General features: G+C 42.3%; 3 protein-coding genes across 3 annotated transcripts; all 3 read right to left on the bottom strand.

Moving 5' to 3' along the window:
• Positions 1–276: 276 nt before the first annotated feature.
• On the bottom strand, positions 277–993 carry LOC145459738 (uncharacterized). Its single transcript, XM_080338289.1, has one exon. The coding sequence runs from the start codon at positions 991–993 to the stop codon at positions 277–279; it is 717 nt and encodes a 238-aa protein (XP_080194415.1).
• A 3,901-nt stretch (positions 994–4,894) lies between these two features.
• On the bottom strand, positions 4,895–8,050 carry LOC145459714 (uncharacterized). The gene is made up of 2 exons (XM_080338268.1): positions 7,434–8,050; positions 4,895–5,465 (listed from the first exon to the last, which is right to left on the bottom strand). Exons 1-2 carry the CDS (start codon positions 7,587–7,589, stop codon positions 5,118–5,120), a joined length of 504 nt encoding a protein of 167 aa, XP_080194394.1. The 5' UTR covers positions 7,590–8,050; the 3' UTR covers positions 4,895–5,117.
• An 8,572-nt stretch (positions 8,051–16,622) lies between these two features.
• LOC145459772 (importin subunit beta-like) lies at positions 16,623–18,177 on the bottom strand. The gene is made up of 4 exons (XM_080338321.1): positions 18,032–18,177; positions 17,675–17,776; positions 16,919–17,001; positions 16,623–16,852 (listed from the first exon to the last, which is right to left on the bottom strand). Exons 2-4 carry the CDS (start codon positions 17,757–17,759, stop codon positions 16,754–16,756), a joined length of 267 nt encoding a protein of 88 aa, XP_080194447.1. The 5' UTR covers positions 17,760–17,776; positions 18,032–18,177; the 3' UTR covers positions 16,623–16,753.
• Between the last annotated feature and the right edge of the window lie 4,435 nt (positions 18,178–22,612).

Here is a 22,612-nt window from a genome sequence, read left to right as displayed (position 1 = left end):
CCAATGCGGTCCATACCAGTATACGCTACTCGACTTCAAGTCATGCAGACTCATGCCTCGACTGCGTAGGTCCGCTGGGTTCTCGCAACCGGGGCAATGACGCCAGGCGTCCGGCGAGACAAGATCATGTATTTCCTGCACTCGATTTCTCACGAAGGTTTTCTAGTATGTACTCGGCTTGGCGAGCCAGGCGAGAGCAATCTGCGAGTCTAACCACAAATAAATGTTGTCGACAGTTAGAACCGAGGACCAAGCGTCTAAGCAATACCGAACTAGTTAAGCGAGACAATGTGCCGACATTACTTCTAGTCGCGCAATGGACATCGCTTTCAAAGGAGCGACTCTCGTTTTGGACATCAGGTAACGAATCACTACTGTACCTTCCTCGTCCATGGCTCTGAGGTATAGGACGGCGCCGTAAGCGGCTTCAGATGCATCGGCGAATCCGTGGAGTTGAATGTTCTTCAAATCAAGAAGCCCAACGAATAGATACCTTGGTATCTTTATAGATTCAAGCGAGGCCAGTTCCTCTGTCCATTGACGGTACTTGGCGGCTGTGACTTCATCGACTTCATCGTTCCAATCCAATTTCTTTCTCCATACATCCTGGAGAAGAATCTTGACGCGAACTACAAAGGCTGCAAAATAACCGAAAACATCATAAATTTGACTGACTTTGCTCAGCATGGTTCTTTTAGTAATCAATTTGTCTTGTTCGCAGAGTTTTGGAGTCACATTACAATACATCAGATCATCAAGACTATGCCATTTCAGCCCTAACGAAGAGGCTTCGCCACACTTAGCATCGTCTAAATCCAGCTCGCAGTTTGGCAATCGTGCGTGCTTCGGAATTTGTTTGATCAACTCACGGCTATTCGATCCAAATTTGACCAACGTCCATCCACCTGCCCGAAAGAAATCAACTAATCGGCGTTGCAATGCGAGTACTTCGTCAAAGTTATCACCGCCAAGATGAACATCGTCTACGTACATATTTTTCTCAATTATGTTCGAAATTTCCGCATCCTTTCCCTAAAAACGAGAGTGATGCAGAATGGTCTGAATTGCAAGAAACGGACTGGAGGTAATGCTGAACATAACCCGGGTCATAACATAAACATCGGGTGGTCGAGTAGAGTCAAAATTACGCCAAAGATATAATTGGTACCTTTGATGGTCTGGAACAATACCTGTTTAGCAAAACATCTTTTTGATATCACCACTGAGCGCAATCCTGTGAGTACGAAAACGAAGTAACACTGACGCAATGTCAGGTAGTAAGTTCGGCCCCTTGAGTAGACAGTCATTCAGTGACATACCTTGGCAATCCCGAGCACTCGCGTCGAATACTATGCGAAGCTTAGTGGAGGTACTGGATTCTTTGAATACCGGGTGGTGTGGGACAAAGTAATGAGGGAGCTTACCAATCTCTTCGAACTCGTCCTGTGTTAATTTTCTCGAGAACCCGTTTTTCTCCTATTCCATGATTGCGGCGTCGTAGTTTCGCGACTTCTCAGGATTCCTACGCAGCGTCTTCTCTGCTGAAAGCAATCTTGAATAGGCCTCGCGGTAATTGGATTTCAAATCCGGCACGTCACGTCTGAATGGCAAGGAAACAACGTATTTAGAACCGTCAAACTGAACCGACCTTTCGAACTGTTCCACGGCATCCCGTTCCTCTGCAGTAAGAATAGTCTTCTTGTCACAAATACCGATGCTATCTTGATCCCAAAATCTTTCCAACTTGTCGTTCAACGACTGCCATGGATATGACTCAATGAATCGTCATTTGGTGTAGCTGTGAGAAGTAGACAACTAGAGGTGTTACTCCTATCTTGTTCCAGTTTCACGCAAGGACCCGCCAGCACCCAGCCAAATATAGTTTTTATCGCCTAAGGCCCCATTACCGGAACATCAGGACTAATCACCTCTCCCTGCATCAGCGAAAAATAGTATCGCCCTCCGAGAAGAATATCAATGGTCCGATTTTTCCGGGGAAGGGGGTCGGCAAGGTTCTGACCGTCTAAGTGAGAAATTTGACTAGCGCACAGATCTACATTTCTTAAAGGCGCACAAATCACGCCTTCTTGAACGTAAGCCTCAACACTAACGTTTTCGAAGCCATCAGTGGACTCTAGCGTAAATTTTACAACCTCCACAACACTTGAAGCAGAATTACCTCCAAATCCACTAATGTCCACGCAATCGCTTTTAGTTGGCGTTAGCTTCAACGAATCTGCTACTCCACGAGTTATAAAGCTCTTCTGGGAAAAGGAGTCGAATGCGATTCTAACCTGTTTCCTTTCGCCATTGTGGTTGATGCTTCCTAATGCAGTAGGTAGTAATGTGTCGATGTCCGCATCTCGCAGAACAGGGGCGGAAAGAGGTTTGTCATTGGTTGAGACCATACACTTGACGTCACCCAATGGCCCAGAAACGTGTAGCAATTCGTGGTGGGGTTTCCCACAGCCCGCGACGGAACAACGCTCCTTACATTGGTGGAATGTCTTCGGATGACCTTCCTGTTCTTTGGGAGATAAGCATCTGAAACACACTTTTCCAGGCTTATTCATGACCAAGTCAGCCATTCGCTGGGGGGGAGTCAAATTCAAAAACTCGTCACAGTATTTTAACATATGAGCACTCGAGCAGTAGCTACAGCATGGCGTTACGGATTGCGTTACCAGGGATTGCGCAGAAAACGATTTTCCAAGTTCACCGGCAACGCAACTAGCCAGTTTATCTTTATGTTGCGGCTTGTCACGTGCGTCAGTAGGGCGACGCCCACTCTGCGACTGCAAGGACTCCATCGTCGCCAACTCGGTTGTCAGAAATTCGAACAAGAGATCGGAATCAGGGATTTCATCGCCATCGATCATAGGACTAATTTTCCTGTTCCAACGTTCACGCAACGTAGCCGGCAGCTGAGACTCGAGTACCTGTGTAAACAGTTGGTCCCAAGAGACGTCATACTGTGTTAATATCGCCCTTTTTGCAGTGGCGGCATCGAGTAGCCTCCTGACTTTATCGATCTTAAATTCGACTTTCTCACCTTGCAGCAAGTCTTTGATATGATTTCTCACTATGGCTTGTTTCTTCCCGTACCTTTTAAGGACAGCGTTCACGGCAGGCTCATAACTCACGGCCGTCGAGGGGAATCCATTAAGAAGGCCGGATGACGATCCTTTGAGAGCCGCCTTTAAATACGTAATTTTGCAAAACCGACTGACCTTTGGATTTTTGTGAACCAGCGGCTCGAATGACTCCCAAAATGAGGGAAATTTCAAAATGTCGCCGTTGAATGTAGGCGGCACTATTCCACTGGGGAGCGATCCGCCGGCTTTCTCGGCATCGTCGGCAGCTTTAAGTGATGCAGGATTTCGATTTGGCAAGAGGGAGGTGTGCCAGATAAATTTCTTTCGAGCTTCTCATGCCATCAACGATTTCGGTCTTTAAATCACCATCGTTAAGCTGGTCGATTTTTGCATCAACGAATGTCTTGAGATCGGTCATTGCTATATCTACTGATCGTATGAAAACGTTGATCTCTTCGAAAGAATTGGGATTCCGATATTTATTTTCAAGCGCTTGCAAAGACTCGACAACTTCGGCATTCATACGTCTGAATTTTCTTATAATGACCTCAGGTAGACATGGATCGCCGTTTCTTGCCGATGGGTGGCCCAAGTTGAGTTGGTCTTTTAATGACTTCTGTCGAATTTCTTCCAGTTGCAGTTGAAACCGTCTTTCGCTTTCCTCACGCTCCAGCACCTGTCTCTGCTTGAGCTCTTCAAGCTGCAACTGAAACTTGCGATCGGCATCTTCACGATCTAATTGCTGCTGCTGGCGATCAGCCTGACGATCGAGATCTTGCTGATGCTTCATCATCTGAAAAAGCATGACCGGTTCAGATGGATTTTCAGTGGTGCTCAATGGAGAGGGCGTCGACTCTTTCTTTTGCGAGGGTTTGTTGGAATCGCGGATTTTTCTTGATCGCTCTGTCAATACAGCTTTGCTTCCACTGGTAGCTTCGCCAAGAACTTGTAACTCGGAACGTAAATCGTCGACCGTCATCTTAGCTAGTGGCTTCCAAGTCGGTGCCAAGGTTGGAGAATTGTGAGAATCAGTTTGAGATTTCACAAACGACATCTCAAACGTAACGAAACTCTTTAAGTATTAACAGATTTAGTGACGAGCAGAGTCGATCGATCTTCGTAGGGCAGAAGAGTCTTGAATGTAGACTGAATATGCGGTGCCTGAATCGAAGAGCGTCTCGAAGATATCGGCTCAAATAGGCTTCTTGTGAATTGTTCCGACGCGGCACTGAAATCAATGTGTGGCGCTTTATCAGGTGTCGGGATCCTGTCTGCTGCACACTAAATCTGGCAATTGGTACTAGCAAGCGTTGTGTATCTCAAATCTCTTCTGTTTCAAATACAAGCAGTCCAAAACATACAATACGGAGTAGCTTGTTCAGAATATACTATAATGGCGAGATTCACAAGATTGCTTGCTCGTCCGATATAGAAGTCGATTGGCGAGAAATGAAACAGGAACCGTGAAACATGCAGGAAAAAATGAGAACGAACGCCGCGACAATTAAATTAACCAATCAAATTAAACAACAATCAATCGATTAGACGTAAAGACCGACCGACGTGAAAACCGACTAGCCGCGGAATGCTTGTCGCCGAAAGATCCTAATCCCGCGTCGCAATAATCGGAGTTTTTCGAGCCGGATTACGGTCATTTCTAGAATCCGGTCTAGGAGTCGAACCGGAGCTTTAAAAAGACATGATCGGTGTAAAACCAGATAATTTGTCGATCTGATCCGTGCCAAATGTTTTGTAGGGTCACAAACCTCGCTGTGTAAGGAAATTATTTAAATAATATTTTTCGTTGATGAAATAACTCTTAGTGTGAATGGCGTATAGATTTCATACTGGAAAAATATCCCACTCTTCATACTTCGTACTTGAATAATTACAATATTGATATTCGACAACAATTCGAGCTATTACTCGGTCTGTGGTGTCCTGTCCATAATAAGGGGTCTGTACCTCGTACTCAATGACGTGCTCTGCCTGTAATTGTCTCTTGAAAAGCTTATGGGGATACTACAGTTTCGTGCACGATATCGCGTCACTCATGCAATCATTTGATAACTCCATATCATGCGACAGGTCTGCATCGTCATGATCGTGATCATTCATATCGATGGGTGCTGCATGCTTGAAATCGTTGTCATTGCTGTATCCATCCGAGCTATTGGCTGCGTCTTGCAGTATGGCATGTGGATGTGATAGTTTCTTAGGTTCGGGTTGATTACAATCCTTGCTTCCCGTCGGTACGTGAAGAGACTTGTGTGACCATGGTTCTTGCATGCTGCGACTGCGTCGTACGGGCATGGTTGCGTTTCTTGGCCTCGGATATTGTGTATTTTGACATTGCTGTTGTGGAGAAACCTGAAAAAGATAACAGTGTTACAGGGGACTTCATTTATTCGCTATCAAGGAAACGACGTAGTTTTTGTCCTCGATGTTTTTGTGGATATGTGAGTCCATGATGTGCATGAGCAGTGGTGGCCCTACGAACGGGGGGGGGGGGGCTATAAGTATCTAACCGTGACCCCTTTCATATTTGTTATTATCATCTATCTTTCACCACGTCAAGGTTTGGACAGATGCTGGATTCGGCCATATCTATTATTGCATGTGTGCAAGGATAGACTACATCAAAACTAAGTAATTCTACTGCATGCAGAGACGTGATGATTATCGGGATACGGGACTTTTCCAACAAATGCAGAGATTTGATGATGATTGACACATCTGTACGGAATCATATTCTTGCTTGGTACACGGATTTCCATGTTTATTCGCTATTATCCTTGAAAAAAGCGCATACACCAAAGAGGGGGGTCCCTTCGACCAGGGGGGCCCCGGGCGACCGCCCACCGCAAAAAGCCACCACTGTGCATGAGTGCATGATGCGCATATTCCGCTGGACAAAAAGGTGCAGATATAGCCTTGCACGGCTTTCTAAGTCTTGCACCACCCCTCCATGCTATCCCAGTAACGTATGAGCACCAAGCGGGGCGGTCATGGATACCAGCGTCACTGATCTAGTCTTTGTTCTGACCCGGCCGGGAATCGAACCCACGACGTAGCGATCAAGAAGCTGGACGCTTCACCATTACGCGATCTTGACGGTGCATGGTGTGTTGGTGGGTCGCTATAATATTGTGCCACGCTCTCCTTAACGGTCGCTTTCGGGCCCCTTGTGAATGATATTGGCATTATAAACGGGCCCTGTAAAATATATTGGCACTAATACCGAGCAAGATAGTTTAATGGTGATGCGTCCGGCTACTTGATCGGTAGGTCGTGGGTTCGATCCCCGGCCGGGTCAGACCAAAGACTCGAAAACTGGTATCCGCCGCTATCCTACTAGGCGCTCGGCATCCACGGATAGCATGAAGGAGAAAAAAAGCGGGGATGCTGACTAGATGACCTTACGGCCGTATCGCATCTCCGTCGTTAAAAGCATCTCGATGGTGCAGACGAAACCCAATACCCCCATTCTCTCTAATATGTGGAATAATCACTAAGGCAAGTTTTTGTTGCAGGCAAATCCGTGGAAAGTTGCATTCATTTTGCACAAAAGTTGCAGTAAAAAGTTGCATTTTTTTTACTAAAGTTGCAGTAAAAAGTTGCATTTATGGACAACTTCCTTGGAATTAATAGGGTATGAGATGCTTGAATCGATCCGTATCCAAGGCACTGTAGTTAAACTCAGGGTTAGTGACTTCAACAAAATCAATAGCCTGAAGAAATTGACCCAGTGAAAATATAATTTTCGTCGGTCTAGCCTGAATGTACGTTAAATCAGAGAGGACGACAAATTTATACGACAGTGACATAACCAAGCGATCTATTTACACAGTGTCAAATATTTCCGATAAAAAGTTAGTTGCACGAAAAATCGAAAAAACTTGCCAAAAATGTTTCATGAAAAATCTAAAAAGTTGCACGAAAAAAATTGAGAAAGTTGCAAAAAGTTGCACCATGAGATTCCTTCAAACAGCCTAAAACAGCATTCTACATAATTTCCGAGTATTTAGGAAGCTGCCGGAAGCTGTAAAAAAGTTGCAAAAGTTGCAAAAACTTGTCCTAATAATCACCAATAAACAACTTTGAAAGTTGTCATTGGCAATTGTCTGAAAAATGGCTGCAATTTGATAAGCCACCCGCATGAAACATGGCGATGCAGTTGCTAGGACTTGGAAATGTTGATATCAATCATACTGCAGCTCGATCTACGTGAACAGTACAGATATCGATATGGATATCAATGAATCAATATGTTATTAGAAGTAATAGTATATCACTTGGTGGCAGCACAGTAGAAACGTAATATGTGTACTGATTTACCGCGAGTGAAGACATTCTCTTATCCAATGAGGAGAGGAATTCGGATTTTACGGAATCATCTACCGTGACAGCCAACACCTGGCTGGCCTCCTGTGATAGACGCTGAGTAATTGAAATACCAGTCGCGGCTCGTAGGGCTGAATACAATGATTGCATTAAAGTTCTTCATGATGCATATAAAACCCACCACTGCGAGGGCACGACAGTCGTAATATATATGTCAGATTATCAGTTCTGGTACATAGTCATGTACAGTATGTGACACCACGGCGTCGAAAGGTATGGTAGGCAGATCATCGGGTAAGTCTGGTAGACTAAACATGTCACATCCAAATAGGATTGTTGGCCAGATTTTGACGCTTTGATAGCTTGTATGACGAACCCATAAAATGATGCCACAATACTACCCACAAATCAACATCTTTTTGTTCAGTGAGATGCTTGATCATTATCAATTGTTTACTTATTGTACAGGGTTGTGATGACTCGAGTCATTTTCTCAAAATACGGAAATGACTTGACTCGACTTGGACTCGGGTCATTGCGCATGACTCGAACCAAGTCATATGGCTCGAAACTCAGACGGCCAAGACCGACATTTCAATATAATTTCGAAAAATAGTGAAGTAACCACACTATTTGGATTTCGTGCATTGGTACTACAGTACTTGAAAATGCGACCAGTAAGTGCTAAAAGTGAGGAAAACTAATATATTTCAAATGCGAACCATTCGATATAACCAAACAGAGTAACAAAAACTGGGTTTAACAAGACTTTATCTGGAAACTGAGCAGTCAGCACAATGACTTGGACACGGATTCGAGTCATAATACAATGTGTCGGACTCGACCCTCTGCCCGTTGACTTGGACTCGGACTTGACTCGGTGCTGAATTGAAAATGACTCGAGTGAAAAGTATAAAAGTGAGATTGACCTGTGAATCGGAGCCTTGCGACTTGGTTACAGCCCTGTTATTATACGGATTGTTGGACTGAGCTTTAGGAATACCGTTATTCGCAAACAATGAAATGGGTAACATTGGAATGATTGGCAGATTGAGTCTTTCACTTCCAGAAGGTGTCGCAATGGCTCAGAATCACTTCGCTAAACTGTCATCAACAAGCTACCTCATTTTATTGCTAATATTCCAAGTTTTTTGCCAATATAGTAAAGTAGGGCCTACAACGTGTCTAGATTAATAAAAATCATTTGTGATAGGCAGCCACAACAAAATTGGGTAAAAGTGGAACAGTGATATTATAATGATTTCCATTCGAACATCGATTGACCCAGAATAACGATATTATTAAGACACCCGAGCATGCGGTTCCTACCTCCAAGACTAATAGGGATGGTTGAATTTCCACATACTCCAGGAGTATAAGTCCATCTTCCAGGAAAGCCTTCTCTAGGTGATAAAATTTCTACACTTGAACATGCACCGCCGATTTGGCGTGAAATTTTCGGTATAAGCGTTTCATTACCCAATAAATCTCTCATGAACGCTTTCATGGAACAGTCTTACCAAATTTCAAGATCGAAGCACCTCAAACATGGGCGCCAACTTACGAGGTTACAAGGTGCCGCAGCCATCTCGTCACTATATGAAGTGTAAATTAAATTACGCGTGCCCAACCGAATTATTGAGCTGGTTTCGTGATGTATTCTCTAATCTGAAGCGAAATTCGACATTGCATTTGTGTATGCCTGCGAATCGGATTCCATTCCTGCGCATATTCATTTCTCTAACAACGCTTTACCAACATTAATATGGGAAATGTAGCACTACAAATTAAACACCGATATTAACAGAAAACAATTGTTGCGAGACGAGCAACTCAATACGATGCCGCAATCAGGAACGGTTGGTGCTGTATGCAAGAGATGAGATACTAATCATTAGATGCACGCTTTCTTGTTTGCAATCGTCTATATTCCTTACGTGGTTTGCTTGAAACCCTCGTATTCCTGAATTATCGCACAATGTCACTTGTCAGTATTCCATTCTATATGAAGACGGCGTAATGTGCACGGCATGGAATTTCGATGTCAAATATTGATGTATCACGAGACGGCACAATTCTGAATTTATTCTATGCGTTTGAACGAGCGGCCTTCTATATTCTAATAAACTTGATTTCTGGTCAGACTCGTATCGAGAGCAATGATTATTATCGAATTACACTGTTAGGCATTTGGTAGACAGTGGATTTGTATTGATATATCATGACATGCGCCCGGTATCGGAATTACTCCTAGCCCATAATCGTTACGTTAAATAGAAATTGTACGCGATATATTTTTGCCCATGATCTTTTTGCGGCATATTTACACACCGATGTACTCCACAAATGCTGTGCGAACTTAAATCGGGAAATGCAGCTCTGCCGCTAAAATCACTGTTTTAATCTGCAAATAATTGCCGCGATTCGAGCTGCATAACGCAAAGTCATAAATCCATAGTGCTGGCCGTAAGGGACAATTACTGCCTGGTTTCGTGCTTTCGCATTTGTAATCATCATACTTGTCTGCTTAAAATATCATATTCCAGAGTTGTCGCGAATCACGAACTTGCCAGTGAGTAGTGTATCTCGTTACTCACAAGGACTGGTAACCAAAGGTTCCTGTAATTTTTGACGAGTTTGTGCGCACTCACCAACTCACTGCGCAGACCTTTGGAAAACAGTGCGTAACGACTAAAAAAAGGCCATCACATCGGATTTTTAGTGCGCAACTTAGATTTTCTGTGCGCAGAGACCGTGCCAGCATTGCGCATTTGCGCACGTACGCAGCTTCGAGGGGACATTGCTTAGGGTTACCATACGTCCTCTTTTAAGAGGATTTGTCCTCTTTTTTGACTTTTTTGAAAGTGTCCTCGGAGGACGCCCTTTTGTCCTCTTTTTAGAAAATTTAGGTCAGATTAAGAGCAAAAAGCGAGTGATATACCGTAAATTAGCACAGAACTGACGCTCCGGCGGGTATTTCGGAGTAAAAAGCGGGAAGAAAAACGGTATTTTGAGCTCTGAGCGGAAAAGATGACCTTTTTTTTATTTTTAGTCAACCGATCACAAAGTGGGAAAAATTCACCGGTTTTGCAAGTCTCAAATTTCTGAAAAAGTGTCCTCTTTTTAGATTTCCAAAATATGGTAAGCCTAACATTGCTGGTAACGCATTTCTACTTTTGAGTGATCGTAGGCTACCGTTTCAAGGTTCCGTTTAATAACTCGACTGTATGGCTTGATGTTAATGTGTGCAGGACCGGTATTAAAACATCTCATGAGTGGTTTAACGCTCAGCGGCATATAGTAAAGTGCCTTGTAGTGTGACTATGACGTCACAGATATGGAGTCATGATGACGTCACAATACTCCGCCACCTCGTACAAATATAAAAGTTGGTGCTGACCACATTTAGTATTATTAATTGCAACGGCATGTTGGCATGTCAACGAATCCACTATAGATAAATCAAATGGTTCAAAAACCACTCACTTAACGTCCGCATCAGTCTTTGGCATATCAGAAGTCGAGATGACGCCTTTCAATATCACATTCGAGTCATTTTCCAAAACTTTATTCTGATACAAAAGAGAAAAGTCGAATAGCTCAGTAAGTTAGATACATTGAACGATTTGGTTGTGATGGAAAGGACATACGATGCGGCATATATGAGCCTTCATTTGAATGCTGTCTAAGAAGGTATTTCAGCCTTTTATGATTGTTGCTTATCTGCATTAGCATTCAAAGGTAGAATTTCCGTGAGACACCTGTGAAATGGCGAAATCGACAATTTACCTAATGTATGAGGTAAGATTCGGCTATTACTGTGTCAACCCAATTCGCTTGTTTCTATAAATATGGAATCCAGTATTCAAATAAGAATTGACTGAACACTGCAAACACCCATAAAGTATCGGGACATAGGTAGGCGAAATTGACTTACTGTAACAGTCAGTGGGAAGACGCTTTGAGCCGTTTGTTCAGTTGCCACGAATTTCTCTTTGCATCGGCGACGAATGTATGACGGGAACAATGGATTGCGCATAATGAACGACCGCAGTTCCTGCATTACCTTCTCGGTCCGGAAACAATGAAAGATGGAAAAGAAAACACCCTAAACGTCGGTAAAATTATGTGTTGTAAGAGGCTAAATCGGCATAGTAGGAACATTGGATAGATATGCCTAGCCTATGCACGCAAAGCAATTGCGAAAAGCTATAATAACGTTCCAAGAAAGCACACGTGATCGAAGTTGTGCGTCTTGTTACTCAAGTAAACGTACCATATAGAAATCCAAACTTTTATCATATATTAAGTTATATAGCCAAGGGGTCATTGAATTATTAGGAAAAAAAAGGTACCAGCGCAGATTTAGGCCGAGGCTCACCCATTGTTGGTAAGTGGATGCAATCATCCGAGGAAATATCAGACAGATATTTGATGCAAACCGCAGGATATGGTAAGTAAAATAGACTTTACATTTACTATCAACTATCATTCCAATGCCCCATTCAGCTTATCCAGTGCCACTTAAAACTCTTATACGCTCGATAATTTGCATCAAGATGAAGATCTTAGGGATAGCAGGCACAATAATGAAGATTAGGAATCCCGATTTACAACTTAAAATGCAATCATTAAATACGATTTATTCCTTGTATATGTGGATAGATGGGCGAATAATGTATCAAGTCAACAATCCGGCCCGCCAAGTACTTAATTTTGCTATATCCGGCCCGCCGACTTGAGAAGTTGCCCGCCCCTGCTCTAAAGCAATCCTGTGTTTTGTGTGGCACTTTGCATGCGTATTTAGTTGTCCTCTTCAATGCTTGAGTTTTAAAACCGACAAGATTCTGTAGAGCCAGAACCGCACATTACAGTAAACCAACGGCGACAATATTTGGACATGACGAACCACATAGCTGGTAGATGAAACGTGATTTTTCAACCTACAATTTGGTACATTGCCATTGAACAAGAAAGATGGTTAAAAACCGTAGATCAGTCAATTATTATCACCTACATATCGGCATCAAATTTAAATGCCAACTGACCAATACTTGAGGCGAAAATTAATGATTCTCACTTTCACTTGCAGCTGTTGGTTGAATACCCAAGACAATACAATATGGGCTTTTACCGCACCAGTGATATTGGTTACAATCGTGAATACATTCTTCCTCATTCACGCGATGACTGTGGTCAACAAGCATATTGCTCGTGGTGGTTCCCGACAAGACGGCATAAAGTACGGCTGCTGATAGCACGTACTGCAGTAGCAGTACTGATCTGTAAATGCGAACAATGTTTTTAGGAAGTGGATAAAAACCTCGGCCGCTTTGCTGAGTCTTCTGGGTGTAACTTGGATTATCGGAATATGTTTTGTGAACCGACGCACTACAGTTTTGGCTTACATATTCACGATTTGCCATGTGTTGCAAGTAAGTTATGTCTTTTCCTAAACACTACTCTGTCAGAATAGTGACTCGCCGAAGAAAGGCGAAGTAAAGTTTTACCTATATGAATATGAATGTTTTTCCAAACTACCCCCCCCCCTCTACTTGGCTGCTTTTGAAATAAAAATACTTACGTTTTCAATACCTAAGTGTACTGAGCCGTGTAGCTGGTGTCTTACAAAAACCCAGCACAAAGACAAAAACTAAAGTGAAATAGGCGGTACAAATGGGAATATCAGGGATCAGAATAAGTATAAATAAAAAAAGTAATAAAGTATATTGACCAAGGAGGTCCAACATCGTAGAAATACCATAAATACCAAAACAACATTAACAATTTGGATTATTTAGGGCAGTGGTTCTCAAGCTGGATGGAGGGGGTGGGGGGGGGGGGGGAGGTGAAGTCCTCCGAGACAAACGACGTTCATGAATTCGGAATGAGTTTAATTTGTCATCAAACATCCAAGTTTCAACAGCGGCAATATTCCCAATTATAATTACATTGCAATTTCAAAATTTCATAGTAGCGTCGTACTATCCATACTCCCATGCTAGATTGTTACTGGAACCGGACCTTGCTCCGATCAGATGATGTCTCTGAATTCGGATTCGCTGCTGAATGAGTGCATGCGGTTATTTTCGAAAAAAATGTTAAACTGAAATCACTTACACAGGTAAACACAATTTTTGTTGACTTTGATCAGACAATTGATTTCGACTAACTTTTGAACGCCAAATTAAAAAATGACTTCCGCTAGGCACCCACCACACCGTCTCATGACCCACATAAAAGTGGGGGAGATGTGGTACAGATGGATCAAAAATTGGAAAATGATCTCTAGCCCTGAAAAAAAACTCAAATTTTTCATCATGTTTTGTTTGGTACTATAATCTAAGTCACAGCAAGCCAATAAAGAAACTTTCGTCGCCACCTTCAAGAATAAAATAGATTATATTCACTCAAATGTAGGCGTAGAATAACGTTTCGATTTACTCTTAAACTTACAAAATTAATGGCACATACATATTACCCGTAAATCGACATTTTGACTTTCAAATACCTCGTTATAGCCATAAAACGCCACATGTAACAATGATACAGCCTCTATATATGAAGGCGTGTCTCTGTTGTTAAGTGATTAGCATGTCCAACTATTTGGCTTGATTTGGCTATGGTACCACAGGCCCCCATCCTATATTGTATATAATTGAAATTAGTCCACTCGAGGATGATATTGAATAAAAATGTTACGTTATATACTCTGATACAAACCCTAAATTATGGCTGGTTTGTTAATGTGGAAAGTGATATAGAAGAATGTTTCGCACCCCCAAAAACATAAATCATCTGTCACAGACCCTCACGCAGGTCGAAGTTTTTTGCATGGGAGAAAAGATTCTTCCAGCATGCCATTGTAGACAAATTCGCGTACTGTAATCGTGGGATTATCACAAAGAATTTCAAAGTATTTTCGGCCCCACTTTCTCATCGGTACCACATATCCCCCTACTTTTAATATTTTGTGTTCATTGTATAAAACGTTTAAAAAACCACAAGCAGTCGGAAGTAAATCAACAGACTTAAAAAAAAACATTTGCACTGGTTTATTCGGTTGATTTAAACTGATATTCCTTCTCTCGGACAAATAAAGTACTAGTTTCGGGGTCCAAACCTACGCAAATAACTCATAATCCTGCGGGTTATCTCGTTTGATACTCGAGCAATAGTCAGCTTACATATGTAAGCTCCAATCTACTCTGGTATCTTAGCCCCATCATCTTCAGATATTGGGGGATGCTTTCTCCTTGTCCATCGCTGACTATGTTAAGGTTTTCCGTGAAAGTATTTGGTGAATTTAGCTTTTTGAATGTCTGCTGTCCGACATAAACATATGGAAGTGGCACATGTGTATCGGGGTTACATCGGCATCCTTATTCCTTATTGAATGACCAAGACACATTATTTCAAATCTGACACATATGATCTAATCGTGCTTGCGCTTGTGATGTTGCAACAGTTTAATGTTTATATCACGAAGGCTAACTAAGTCTGCAATTGTCACTGCACTAAAAACGTTGCCATTTTGGAGAATGCCATCCTGTATACTTTTTGAGCAACCAATAGGCCAGTGGTCGGGAACCTTTTTTGTCCGAAGAGCCATATTGGACCTATTTTTTCCATCTCAACTCCCAAAGAGCCATACACGCCCATCAACTGTTACGTCACAATTGAAAATTCCTGACGTCATGGTAGCACTAATTCGAACTCACTACATGGGATTCCTCGTGTGCGCCATATTTTCTCGTATTAATTGTTCGGAAATAAAGGTCGAAACGAGAGGTATAGAACAGACGGGCCAAGCCTCACCCTTGATAACGCAATTCATAAGTAGCTTAGAATTCATTATAACTGATATTAATCGAATGTGACGATCACACTGATTACGAAAATATAAATACTTATCGACTTCTCAAAGTATTCGGCGGCAACATAACGTTGCGCTACACGCCTATATTTTATCGCCGGTACTACACAGAGCTATACTTGCCGATCAAGAACGTGGATAACTATGACGTTGTTTGTAATTCGAGTTTGTAATAGCAACATTCACAACAGCTCATTTCGCGTCGTATATCAGGAAGAAAATGCGTATTTGAAAACTCCGCACTGAAATGGGCGGCGCCGTGTCTGCTATGCTCTTTGATATACAATTAAATAGTATATTCTTATTGAAATGAACCCGAATATTTTCGGCTGACACTCGTCAGGGGTAATCGTCAGCAACGAAAGTCAGCCGAAAATATTCGGGTTCATTTCAATATGAATATACTATTCAATTGTTTATTGAAGTTCTGTACCTCAAAGAAGCTATGCTCTTTGATTAATCAACGTGTCGCACAATGCAAGATTTCGAGTCGGGTACATAGAATTTGCGAGTGATATTGGCCGCCGGCGTGACAGTAACTTAAATTTGATTATTTTGAAAAGAAGGCGTCCGAGCCCCTTAACCTGAAGACGACATTGTCTTCACCTCTCAAAGACATGTTTATTGTTTATACTGTCACGAGAATAATTATTTTGGACGTGATGAAAATTTACCAACAAGTCATTGCAATATTGATCAATTCAAAACAAAAATAAATATTTGGCAAAGAGCTATAGCTTGTACCCAAAAGAGCCATATATGGCTCGCGAGCCATAGGTTCCCGACCACTGCAATAGGCATTTGCCATTCACTTAAAACGTCAATATGTACTTCAGCATTGTGGCAATATGTGGCCGGAGTCGTCGCTAGGTGTCGTGTGCATTAATATAGGCTATCCCTACATTGATAGATAGGCTTGGAAGTAGCCATATGACGTCACGTGACGTCATGAGGTTCACGTTCGCGTTCACACAGAACCTTTCAAAAAGGTTCGCGTTCACACGAACCTGAACCTTTCAGAGGTTCACACCATCCCTAATTCATAGCATTGGGCAGGTATCGTATAGCGGTAAGACTTCTAAGCGATTCTTTTGAATCAAAACATCTCATTTCAACCAGCTAGCCACTAAGACTTTTTAAGAAATCACGAAGTATTGTAAGTAGGCGAAACAGTAGATGTACTTCGTTACTGACCAGACAACCTCTGATCGTACGAGATATATGAGATATATGAGTTACGATCAGGCAGCACAATTTTTGGGGCAACACAGCATTCAAAACTAACCATGTCCACTCTGGCCTGGGCGGCCTGCTGCAATGTCTGCAAGACAACCTCGACGTACTTCTTGAATTCCGGCCCGATCGCCAGGGCGATGTCGCCAAACACCGACAAGATGTGCGGCTTCACGCTGCGGTGAACGCTTGGGTCGGACAGGTCCTACAGGAGGCTGGACATGATCAGGTCGCAGTAGGGGCCGATCTTGGCGCCGATGGCGCGGCAGATTTCGCCCACCACGCCCACGGCGACTATGCAGACCTTAGGCGAAATAGGTGGCGTCAAATGATTCGCAAGCTATTTAGAAAATTTGAAAAAGAAAAGCACCTGATATTCCGTTGAGTTGCGTAGAGCGGCAAAGAGAAAGTTCTTGAACGCGGGAAGGAAGTTGATAAAGTTGGCGCCGACGACTGAAGAATGAACGAAACGGGATCAAGGGTCGTGCGTCATTGTAAACAAAACTACTACAGAGGCTTATCGCCATGACAGCTATGGCAGGATGACAAGTCTGTTCTCTGCTCACTATTATATCATGTTTAGCCACATTTGAGTCACTAGCCATGGGGTGATTGAAACCAGAATAAATGTCTGAAGCTTGGATTCGTCAGACTTCAAACCAAGTGTTCTGAAGCAGGGCAAAAGATAACTCAAAGAGGACTGCGGATCGTTTGATTTCAAATCATCAACATAACTGCCAAGGAATTCATGTCAAAACACACTTTGACAAGGAAGAACAGAGCATCTGCGATCTCGAATAGGACACAAACACGAAAAATTCATCACACCACAGTCATTTGGTCAAGCCATGCATAAATACTCTCACATATGTCTACAAACTTCAAGTGTCAATAATTTATAGTCTGGAACGAGCTAATTCCGATGCGCAAAGCAATCAATCAACACTACCTCGACTCGCGGTCACGGTTTGGGCGGTGAATTTATGAACTCGCCTCATTACTGCCATTAAAAATCGGTTGAGATGGGAATTTGCGAGTGCCGATGGGCTCAACAGCAGACCTAGTATTCTTTTCAACACCACAATTATTCATCTATAGATAAAAAACAAACACAGGGCTTATTCACCTTCAATAAAGGATTCCACCGTCAGCATGATGTCTTCGTGCACACTTCCAGAACCCGACGAGAGCATATGCAGCAACGACGCCATGATGTTATCGGCGATAGCTGAAAAAGGTACCAAACTGGGATCACTTAAATTCCCAGCAGCCAGGACCAGCACAGCAGTGTAATGGCATCAGCCAGTTCGACAGACAAAAAACGATATTTAGAGACGAACAGATGTAATAATTTAAAATCTAAACAGCTCTGGGTTCGAGATCCAAATCCAGACACCTATATAATTAGAATTCATTCACATTGTGACCGAGTCCGTATTCGGCGAATGACTTGATTATCATCACAAGTTAGTAAACAACCTACATTCGACGTGTTCCGCCTTGACCTTTTGCAGTACGCTCTGTAGGGTCGCGCAAAGGAGAGACTGTAAATCGTTGAACTGCGACCGATCGCTGCTGGACTGGATTCGCGACTGAAGGCAAAAATTCAAGCTTTCATACAGACAGAAGCATAAAATGTATGGCGACCACAACCTCGGTTCAAGCACGCGGGTGTGAGTGGCAGCACAATTTTCGGCTGACCTATAACTAGACAATGTATAGCTGCGGTTGAATTCAAAGTTTCAACTAAGAAGCGGAGCAGAGATGTCGACTACCACAGAGTCGGAGTTAGATCTAACGGCGCCCCTTCGAAATTGACGGACTGAGTAAGCTTGGTAATATTCAGCGAGTCGCGTAAAAGCAAAAGCAAGAGTTAGTGATAATACACGTTGTGCAAACTAGGTTGACATGCAGAATAGCGTGCGATAAGGAATGCGACAAATATATTTTGAATGTAAAACTGATCATTGCCAGGTTTGCCATTCTCATGGCGAAATCGTTAAAATCTGGCCGTATTTTCCAATAGTTAGCCACGAAAAGGAAATAGGCCATGTACCGCCCCAACTATATTTGGTCGTGAAAACGAATGGGCTTCAAAACCAACGGGTAAGCAAATATATTATACAGTGTGCGCGCAGTTGTGACTCGTAAACGAAATGTGGCGTATCATCCAGTTCCCCACGATGCTAATAGTTACTACTACTACTTCAAGAAATGACGACGGTTAAACGATCAACACCATCAAAAATTAAAAAATATTCTGTTACAACAGGGGTGGGCAAACTACGGCCCGCGGGCCGCATGCGGCCCGCAACACCGTTTTGTGCGGCCCGCGAGAGTCTAAAGAAACTTATTAAAAATATTGTTAAATGCGTACTAAATATCGAATTAATTCAGGAACTAATTAAACTTTTTCTTAGTATATTTCACCATGATAATTCTAAGGTAGTGGTTCTCAAACTGGCGGGCGTGCCCCCCTTGAGAGCGTGAAGGCATCTGAATGGGAAGTGGCGAAGCCGAGCTCGACTGAAAAAAATTTTCGCGCTCCGCGCGATTTCCACCCGCTTCCTAATTATTGCTCTGTATTTAGTCTGAATTTCATATGTAAAAATCTATCATCCACAGACGTAACCTTCCATGCCATCAAATTATCCGTTAGGTTTTCTAGCATCCTGTTTGCGTTTTGTGATATGACGATAAGGGAGCGCGAAATCTTTCACCATCGCAAGGGGGGCTTGTCTTTAAAAGTTTGAGAACCCCTGTTCTAAGGTAAATACTTCCAATATTAGTTTTATGTTTAATTTATGACGCGACCGTCTCAAGGCACCCAGAGTCATGGAAGGTTTCAACTGCTAAAAATCACAGAAATCCTAAACGAAATTGACATAATTCTGATCATGAGTGTGATTTCAGATTGGCCACTCCAGCTTTAACTATTTTAGTGCTGTGCTTATAGATTTAGGGTATTTATATTTTATCTGAAAATAGTAGAAGCGTGTTTGAATCTAACATGGTTATGCTGCTGTTAGCATTGTGTGTCCTGGAACTGAACCCAAAGAGGCTGCATAGAAATTAGTAGGACGATAATTTCTTCACCCAATAAAACTACGAGTGAGCCGGCAGTGCTATGTTTTAACAGTGTACATATACATACACACCCAATTTGGCGCGGCCCAATGACTTATAGTAGATAGCTATTTGTAATTCGCGTGATGAAGGAATTCATGGAGCAATTCTTGACTGCTTCGATTGGATGAAGATACACCTATACATCCATATATATATAATATATATTCTTGATAGACGGAGGTTGACGAGTTCATAATTGCGTAATTTCTATTAATGCGAGCATCGTTGCCAGCTTCCCAGATATGCCGTGAGTAGGTTTCGGTGAATATGCGTATCATTTCTTCGTTAATCAGCGCAACAAATTTTAAAGTGAGTCGCGAACCATTTTCTAATCGAGATTTGCAGTCGCAAACATAAAAAGGTTGGGAACCCCAGCTCTAAACGAATATGTCAAACATTACAAGTATAATCTGCGCAATACAACGATGTCATAAGCATAACCAAGATCATATTTTGGCAGTTGCGAATATTTTAAACTATGAATTGACGACATGGTTTCATTACATAACGTGTTAAATATAGATAAAGTCTCAATATTCAAATTTAAAGCATGGAGGAACTCTAGGTGCTTTTCACTCCCTGGGTATGCGCCACTGCCTCAGCGCACAAAGACTGATGTTGTTGCTCTCAGACCGATACTTCCTGAGTTCTCTTCATGACAACGCAGATATTACCCTGACGTCAGGAAATATACAACAAGTAACCATTACACTCTGGTTTATTTCCTGGCTCGAGATTGGATGCAAGCCTTTAACGATGAATAATGTGACTGTATTAGCACGAATATTTCGAACACATCGATTAATTGGCTATAACTCAAGGAGACGCCGTATTAGCAGAGCGTGCAATAGTTGTCGTGGTAACTGTGATGGTGGAGAAGTTATTTATCATCCCATATATTTTGCTCGTGTCACAATTGAACTAGGAGGAACTAGGCTCTATTTCAGTGATGTGCGGTCAGAAGAAGCAAGTGAGGCAGCGTCACACTTTCGTTAGTATGAGTAATAGAAATATGCGAAACATTCAATGATTATTATTGGTATTGATGTTTATTTAGAAGTTATTTTGAGCATTTTCACCCAAAACCCCGCAATTTGCATATCCATAGGTCAAAAATATTGACCGAGGGGAAAGATGGAGCACGGAGCAACCAAGCCTCACCCGTGATAGCACAATTCAACATAAACGGTTCAGAATTTTTAATAACTGGTACTTATCAAATGGTATTCTCGCACTGATTCCGAACATTCAAAATTATTAATATTATCATAACCCGAAATGTCAGAACCACGAAAACCTCACAAAATCACCATTGAGAGCACATTTTAGATTTGTTTGGTACAAAGGCAGCGCAGATATTAAGTTGTCTCACTGATGGTTGACTAACAACCCGACAATCGCGGCACATATAGCCGTGAAACGATGTGCTATATCTACTTCGTCGCCAACCGACCGTGTTGTAAAATCGTATAGTTGCGAGAGCCAACATGTAGTGTCGAGAAAATACATTTTCTTGCTAATGTATAGCTGTTGTATGTAACAACAATCAATAACGACCAAACGGCTACATGTGTGTGCATATGCTTTAACGCGTTGTCATTATCCAGAATATTGGCAATTACTAGGATTTACTATGGCGTGTGACGGCCCAGTATACCAGTATCCAGAATATTTATAATTACTTGAATTGCCAGAATTAAGACATCGAATCATTTCCGTGTTTTAACACATTACCATGGTAATTACTTGAATTTATTATGATGCGCGACGACCCAGATGAGAATTTTGCAATGCTTTGGTTGTTCAAAGTGCGGTCAGGTGAAATGAAGAAGTAGTTATCTGGGTTATTTACGATAGCAATAATTCGCTACCTTAAACTGGAGCATCGAACACATGGTCGAAATATAGATTACCAACCTACGGATAGATTAGATACGCAACTCCTGGTGGTTACGCTTGGGCAAGCAGTGTCTCGTATTGCTGAGCAACCTAAATGTAGCGTAATTGGCAGTGCTGTAGCTGCGACCAGAGCGCGGAAATTTAATATAATTGATCGTAATCGAAAGCTAGTGTCGCACTGATTCCGAGAATACAAATTAAAATCTTGTCAGGGCAATGGAACCACCCCTAAACAGACCGCAAAACTGAAAAATTGGCATTGGTCCAACGATGGGAGCGCCGCCACACAATGAACATAACAATGACCAATTTGGTCTAGCGATTTTTCGGAACAATGCCGAGTTTCAGACTTTAAGGGTTGTTTTCAGGGGGTTCCATTGCTCTGACAAAATTTTAATTTGTATTGTCGGAATCAGTGCGACACTAGCTTTCGATAAAGACCAGTTTTATTAATTTTAATCGCTCTGGTCGCTAGTTATAGCACTACCAATTATGCTGCTTTTAGATTGCTTAGCAATAAGAGTATCTGCTTGCCCGAGCGTAACGACGGGTTTTGCGTCAGTTGCGTATCTATCCATAGGTTAGAAGACGATTTAAAAGAACGAGACTGCATCACGAGAGATCGCACCTTTTGACATTGTGTCGTAGTTTGCTGCTTGTGTCACACTGACGATCTAACACCCGCACCAAAATTTGTTTTATGTACTCAGACTATAATATAAGAGTGTGGGTGGCGAGTAAGCGTAGTGGCATAATTCACAGTTGCAACACCAATGGTTTGTAGGTTCCAGTCCAGATATCCTACATGTGTGTGTTGGAGGCTCATCTACGCTACTCCTCGCCATCTCATCCGCGTAAGCCGGTGTGTCGAAAAAGCCTAAAAGTGGACCGCGCTACAAGTCGGTAGCTCCGCAATCAAAATAAAAGAAAATTGGTCAGGTGTAAATGCGGACCAATGACCACTGTAATCGTCAAACACCGTAAATACCGAAAACAACATAAGAGTGAGAATATAATGAGATTTTTCGTTTTGAAT

Source organism: Botryllus schlosseri, unplaced genomic scaffold (assembly GCF_051294905.1).
Source record: "Botryllus schlosseri isolate E-star unplaced genomic scaffold, Bs_hap1 Bs17a, whole genome shotgun sequence".
Classification (NCBI taxonomy): domain Eukaryota; kingdom Metazoa; phylum Chordata; class Ascidiacea; order Stolidobranchia; family Styelidae; genus Botryllus; species Botryllus schlosseri.
This window is presented reverse-complemented; position numbering and strand designations above follow the sequence as displayed.

Bases quoted from the DNA above. Each gene is read 5' to 3' on its own strand.
- LOC145459772 (XM_080338321.1), bottom strand. From the start codon at position 17,759: ATGGCGTCGTTGCTGCATATGCTCTCGTCGGGTTCTGGAAGTGTGCAC. The intron at 17,002-17,674 runs GTGAATAAGCCC...TTCATTCTTCAG, and splicing joins GGTGGAATCCTTTATTGAAG to TCGTCGGCGCCAACTTTATC. The intron at 16,853-16,918 runs GTGCTTTTCTTT...ATTTCGCCTAAG, and splicing joins GCAACTCAACGGAATATCAG to GTCTGCATAGTCGCCGTGGG.
- LOC145459738 (XM_080338289.1), bottom strand. From the start codon at position 993: ATGTACGTAGACGATGTTCATCTTGGCGGTGATAACTTTGACGAAGTA.
- LOC145459714 (XM_080338268.1), bottom strand. From the start codon at position 7,589: ATGCAATCATTGTATTCAGCCCTACGAGCCGCGACTGGTATTTCAATT. The intron at 5,466-7,433 runs GTAAATCAGTAC...TATCTTTTTCAG, and splicing joins AGAGAATGTCTTCACTCGCG to GTTTCTCCACAACAGCAATG.